Raw genomic sequence first — 6,186 nt, forward strand, 5'->3', positions numbered from 1 at the left:
TGTGTCAAAGTTTTAGGTAACACTCGTCAACGGCACAAGACGACACGTCTCCTCTCTTCCGGAATGGAAGCACGGTGCTCCCTACGATTCTCTTTATTTGAGTCATAGGAAAGCCGTACTATTAAGAGGGGATCCGTAGTGGAAAGGTTTGGGTGGAATCTATCTTTACACACGCACGCTTCACATTCTCCCTTTCCTTATCTTTTGGAGCGGCCCTCGCCTATTCGTCTCGTTTATCTCTGCAAAATGGTCCCCAGCGGTAGTACCGCCCCTGGCAGCGGTAGTACCGCTCCAGGTGTTTTGTTCCACCTACCTAGCGGTAGTTTGTGGACGGACCCTTTTGCGAAGACTTTCCCGTCGGTAGTAGTGCTTGTGCACTACCAAGGGGCCGGCGGTAGTACCGCTGGTGTCAGCGGTAGTACCGCTGGAGGCCCAGCGGTAGTACCGCCAGGCAGCGGTAGTACCGCTCCGGCCCAGCGGTAGTACCGTTGGTACTCGGGCAGAGAGTGGGAAAACGGTCTGATTTTCCCCCCCACTATATAAAGGGTTCTTCTAGCTGAGTAACCCTATCTTTGACCTCTCTAAGCTCCATTGTTGCTCCACAAGCTCTAAAGTGCCCGATCTCTCTCCCTAGCCAATCAAACTTGTTGATTCTTTAGGGATTGGTTGAGAAGGCCTAGATCCACACTTCCACCAAGAGAAAAGTTGATTCCCCCACCAATCCCTTGCGGATCTTGTTACTTTTGGGTGTTTGAGCATCCTAGACGGTTGAGGTCACCTCGAAGCCATATTCCATTATGGTGAAGCTTCGTGGTTTAGTTGGGAGCCTCCAAGCTTTGTGTGGAGTTGCCCCAACCTTGTTTGTAAAGGTTCGGTCGCCGCCTTCAAGGGCACCTATAGTGGAATCACGGTACCTTGCATGGTGCGAGGGCGTGAGGAGAATACGGTGGCCTTAGTGGCTTTTTGGGGAGCATTGTGCCTCCACACCGCTCCAACGGAGACGTACTTCCTGTCAAAGGGAAGGAACTTCGGTAACACATCCTCGTCTCCATCGGTTCCACTTGTGGTTATCTCTAACCTTTACTTTGTATTTGCTTATGCTTGTGACTATATCTTACTTGTCTTAATAGCTCTAGTTGTTAGCTTATATAGGGTTCACCTCTTTGTCATATTATTTGTGAACCCGTATAGTGTTTACCTTAACTTGTTAAGATTAATTAAAAAGTGGTCGTTGTCTATTCACCCCCCCCCCCCTCTAGCCAACCATATCGATCCTTTCAACTTCTCACTCGGAAGTTTATCAACCCATAGGTACGAAACTAGCTCAATTTCACACCACTACTGACTACATATTGAAATGCAGATTAACAACATTGCAAGTATTTGGTTATCTCTCTATTTATGTGGACCCCAATGTTTGGACACAAAGGCGAAGATGGCCGAGGAGCGACTCCATGGAGGCTTCTAAGGAAAGAAATGCGCTGATTTACTGAGCAACAAGTTGATCTGTTGTGAGAGGCGCTACGCAGAGGATGGACATAACAGGGGACACGGTCGAGCCCCATGTAGAGATCTTCTGTGTCTTACTTTATGCATGTTTGTTTATATGAGTGCGTTACTTTTTGGATGATATTATCATATTTGAAAGGAATCAGAAGCACAACTCCTAATATTGATGTTTATTCTTTTTTTATTTTGGCACCGCAATGAATAGACTTCAAAGCAGTTTCTTGGTCTGTCTTAGTCTGTCTATCCTCAAAATTATTATTGTGCTTGTATAATTTGACACTAACGTGTATTTTGGGCATATTACTCAGTTTTTATTTTGCATTAGGAGATTTGTTTGTGCACGCTCATGTGTACAGCAATAGCTAAAAACCTTGTCTTGAAGTGTCCATAAATATGAAATATTATAATATAAATTTATTTCAATACAAGATTTTTCCTTCTATGTATGCAGCGCATGACAGATTCGGAATTCTATTTTTGTATTTTCGTATTTCAATACAAAATGAATTATTATCTAGATGTCCTGAAAGATAAGTTTTATATTATTATTAATTTGTTCGTTTCCAACTTATTGTTGGCCTGTTAGGGGCTGTAAAGCATATCCGTATTCCTCACGTTTGATGCCATTCTATTTGTTTTTCATTCCTTGTCATATGGGAGTATTAGATAAGGATATATTTAATGCAATTATGAAAGAAGCAGGCAAGAATGAAATGGATACTTATCGCTGTATGACTGAAACAATGTTTGTACAAGTTTAATAGATTTATGAATTAAAATATTTTTTTGATCCCGTGACAACGCACAAGCATTCAGCTAGGACGATGAAAGGATGATTCATGACCCTTTCATTGACCAACGACAACAAAAGCTAAGGTGTTAAGTGTAGCGCCAAGACAATCTAATAGATTGGATCAGATTTGACGACCAACAATAATGATAGGGGACAGTAATTTTGTTGTTCCGTGGCAACGCACCGGCACTAAACTAGTCATAAACTAGTAGTATCATAGATGACCTCATTTATTGACATGCATGACACATTTAACATGTTACGGTATCAACCTATGTTACTCTAACCCTATCTTTCATCTTTAATTGACTACCACATTAACATGTTTGTTAGTTCCAAATACATGATACCACCTAAATTACTCCCACTATGGCCAGCCTTAGAGGTGTGGGATAGGAGCATAATGCTGACACCTGAGAGAATCTGGCCTTGCTGGGATATAGATGGATGGTTGAGGCAGCGTCGTCACAGCAAAGGTGGCGCAGGTGAAGAGTAGAGTAGTGACCAGTGACAGTGACCACAACAACTGGGTTGGAACCGAGTGCACAAGCAACTGGTCATCGTGAAAAACCTCGGACTATTCTACTCGTAGAAAATAAGATACTGATAATAAATAGCAACTCCCATATGAGCGAGTCTAGAAAGGCTCGGACCAGACTAGTAATAGTGAAATTCTCCATTCTACTCATCTAAGCTCACTTCCTTGTGTACCTTCGATCGAGACATACTCCCTACTACTTAGAAGCAAGCACCCACGTAGCACTATATACAGAAGCAACGAGCATTCCCGTCCCATGGCAAGGCAAGCACTCAAAATATGGAAACTGGGATGCAGAGCTCCGTCAAGGTCCCAGAGCCCCAAACCCATAACCAACATCCGCTGACGCCACGGACAAGCCAAGAGCAAGCAAACGGCGCCATCCTTCCTTCCCTTCCCTTCCCTTCCCTTCCGCCGGTCACAGAACCAAGTAGCGGCCGTTCTTCATGTACACCGCGAAGCTGCAACGGAGGCTCTCCAGCATCTCGACGACGGACTCCCGTTTCGACCCGCTGAAGTGCTTCACGGCGTCCTCCAACGAAACCTGCAGCGGTTTGCACAGGTAAGGTTCTGAACTTGGTCAGACAAATCTTCCGAGGGGAATGGAATGGCTTACCCCATTGCGGCTCTCGGCCAGCTCAAGTATAGCGTCCTCGGTCGCGACATTTGCGGTCCCTTGCCCGTCTACCTTCTGCAGCTTCTTTACTGGCTCATCCACATTGGCGGCCTGGGATCTCTTTGGCGAAGGGCTTGAATCACAGGCGCCTGATATGATGACGGGTTCTCCCTGATCACCCTTCTCCAGAGCTTCGCTGCCATGGGAAGAGGGTTTTGCCGACTCGGCTGTTTGGGCAGCAGCCCCGTCAGTTGGAGCGTTGCCAAAAGTCTTCTCTAACACTCCAAGATCGTCTGCTGCGAAGAATATCTTGATCATTTCGTACGTTACCTGCAGTTGCCATGCAGCATTTTGCCCAGCAGATTAGTCATTCCCTAATGGTTTGGATGAGCATACAATGAGCTCGGAAGTGGTTCCCACATCCGGTGGAACTATATTCTACTCAATCCCACACAGAAATGCAATAATGAACAGTGGAAGAAGAATTACATTTTCTGGAAGCGCTTCTTTTATTGGCTTCATCCTCTCACGTGATCCAACCTTTGCAATGGCAAGACGGATCTGTGAAGCTATCTCAGGGGTCAGTCCCGTTTCCTCAAAGAACCTATTCCAGTTCATCTCACATCCTTCCCGAGCAGCATCAAGTATGTATTGGATAACCGTCTGCTCTTTTATCGGCACTGCTCTGCGAAAATGCTAGAATGCACTATCATGTCAAGTGGTGATCTTCAATTTAAGGTCAGTAGAAAACTAAAACGAAAACTAACTCACTGCAATTTTCTTGAATGAGTACTCCTGTTTCTGCCACAGTTCCCATGAAGTAAATTTGGCATCACCCAAGGTCCTTGGGAGACTGTTGTTCACAGGTTTTGGAACTGACATCATATCCTCTACTCCTGATGAATCATCCAATGAAAGATTCAACTGTTTTGATAATTGTGCGATATTTTGGACAAAAGTGCCACTGTAGCGCGAGATGAAGTGCTGGAAACAAAAGGTCAGATGTTATGTGAGTAGAAGAGGGAAAAATATGATAGCACTATCTTGCATGGTCTTTGTTATAGCATAGCATTTGCTAAGTATCATTATTAAGTGATACCTGGTTAACACCATCAATATTGGCCAGTCTAGCTCCAGTAGAAGGCCTAATCTTTGCAAAGTGTCTTAAGGTCTGATCACCACATATGGCATATCTGAAATAGTGGGATTGTATAGATTCAGTTCAATGACTGTTCCAATACCTAAACAGCAAAATATGGCATTGAGATTCAAAATTTAACTCACGGAGCAGTTCCCAGATCCTGGGCAAGTTTCATCCTGAGGTTCAAGAGCATTTGGTAGAGTTTCATTTCCTCCTGAAAGAAAAACAACACCACAAACAAAATCTAAAATCAAATGTAGAAGGAAGAAAACAACATTGTGTGAACAAAAAATGCACAAGGCCTAAGTCATTTCATGAGTAAATCCGATCAACTCTACCTCAGATATCTTTTCAGATTCTGTGGTGGTTGAAGGATTTAAGCCCACTTCTTTATTCTGTGAACTACCCTGCTCCTCTAGCCCAATCATCTCTGCAGTCAGCTGCAAAACCAGTGGCGTTCCACCATCGGAGAGAAATTTGGCCCCTTTTGGACTAACACTGAAGATGGAGATGTAGAGTTACTATGGTGATTACTTAAAATCACCATAACGGAGAAGTACCAGAGAAAAAGAATCTGGGGCATCACTAGGACAAAACAGACAAAATAAATACTCAACAAAGCACCTGACCAATCTAAATCCATCACTGACAGTCTCCTTCAAGTAACCTGCATAAAAGTAACAAGGAAAAGGAAATAAATAAGAGCATCCATAATAATGATGCCAAAATGCATTGCACTGGCAGCTGATGAATGGTGTTTGCTCAGTGTATCCAACTACAAAGTACATATTATACCGCTTCAAGTGTAAATTTCATGAGTTTTCTTTCAGTGAGGCTTAGGGCCAACCAAAACTGTGATATTATAAGTCCGCATGCGGAGCAAGTATTTTTTGTGGAATGCCTTGCTTTAGCCAAGAAGTGAATAATTGGTTGAGTATCCAGACTTCATAGCAGTACCATGTGCCATAAGCAGACCGCCAAGTCCTTTCCACCAGTTTGGCGGATAGTCTTTTCCCATTGCATGCATTGGAAGTTTATCGTAGTTCTTCTCAACTATCTTTTTGACCTACAAAAATGAGAAAGCACTTGTTATACAACATCTTTCTTTTAAAAAATGCAGAAAATATCCAAGGTTGTTAAGAAAAAAAGTACTGCTGTGTGCAGTTTAGGTGCAACACTTTTGCAAACATGTACAACAATACACACTCCAAAACTTATGTTTCAAATCCCTTTAAATGTTTACTATCAACAATAATGCCACATATGGTTGCTCCCAACTATCAGCGCATAGACGGCCTCCAATCAAGTGAAACTAGCCAATGTATGTGACAAACTAAGGAACACCGCAAACATCAATGATAGAAAAACTTACTCGTGATCCACGGAGAACATCAACTGGCATATTAAGGCCCCAGCGTCCCCCGCACGACTTGACACAGGACAGCAATAAGAAAGATTCTTTTGACAAATCCCTCTCATTTTTTGTCCCAGTGCAATTATCGCAGTTACCTGAGGATTAAGGGGCATGCCGTAGATCAATGTCACAGTTGAGACAATACTTGATGTAGCATGTGCCTATATAGCGAAGA

The 6,186-nt window shown here is 43.3% G+C and overlaps 1 protein-coding gene across 1 annotated transcript in view; it reads right to left on the reverse strand.

Moving 5' to 3' along the window:
• Positions 1–2,888: 2,888 nt before the first annotated feature.
• The window catches only part of LOC123424695 (ATP-dependent DNA helicase RecQ-like), an 8,447-nt gene continuing 5,149 nt past the window's right edge, over positions 2,889–6,186 (reverse strand). Inside the window, exons 11-20 of the mRNA XM_045108360.1 lie at positions 5,970–6,106; positions 5,555–5,663; positions 5,222–5,264; positions 4,936–5,095; positions 4,741–4,811; positions 4,556–4,649; positions 4,228–4,440; positions 3,946–4,152; positions 3,457–3,786; positions 2,889–3,384 (exon numbers count right to left, since the gene is read on the reverse strand). Of these exons, the coding sequence (XP_044964295.1) occupies positions 3,259–3,384; positions 3,457–3,786; positions 3,946–4,152; positions 4,228–4,440; positions 4,556–4,649; positions 4,741–4,811; positions 4,936–5,095; positions 5,222–5,264; positions 5,555–5,663; positions 5,970–6,106 (1,490 nt within the window). The 3' untranslated portion in view covers positions 2,889–3,258. The remainder of the gene's footprint in view (positions 3,385–3,456; positions 3,787–3,945; positions 4,153–4,227; positions 4,441–4,555; positions 4,650–4,740; positions 4,812–4,935; positions 5,096–5,221; positions 5,265–5,554; positions 5,664–5,969; positions 6,107–6,186) is intronic.

The sequence above is a fragment of the Hordeum vulgare genome, chromosome 2H, assembly GCF_904849725.1.
Source record: "Hordeum vulgare subsp. vulgare chromosome 2H, MorexV3_pseudomolecules_assembly, whole genome shotgun sequence".
NCBI classification, from domain to species: Eukaryota; Viridiplantae; Streptophyta; class Magnoliopsida; order Poales; family Poaceae; genus Hordeum; species Hordeum vulgare.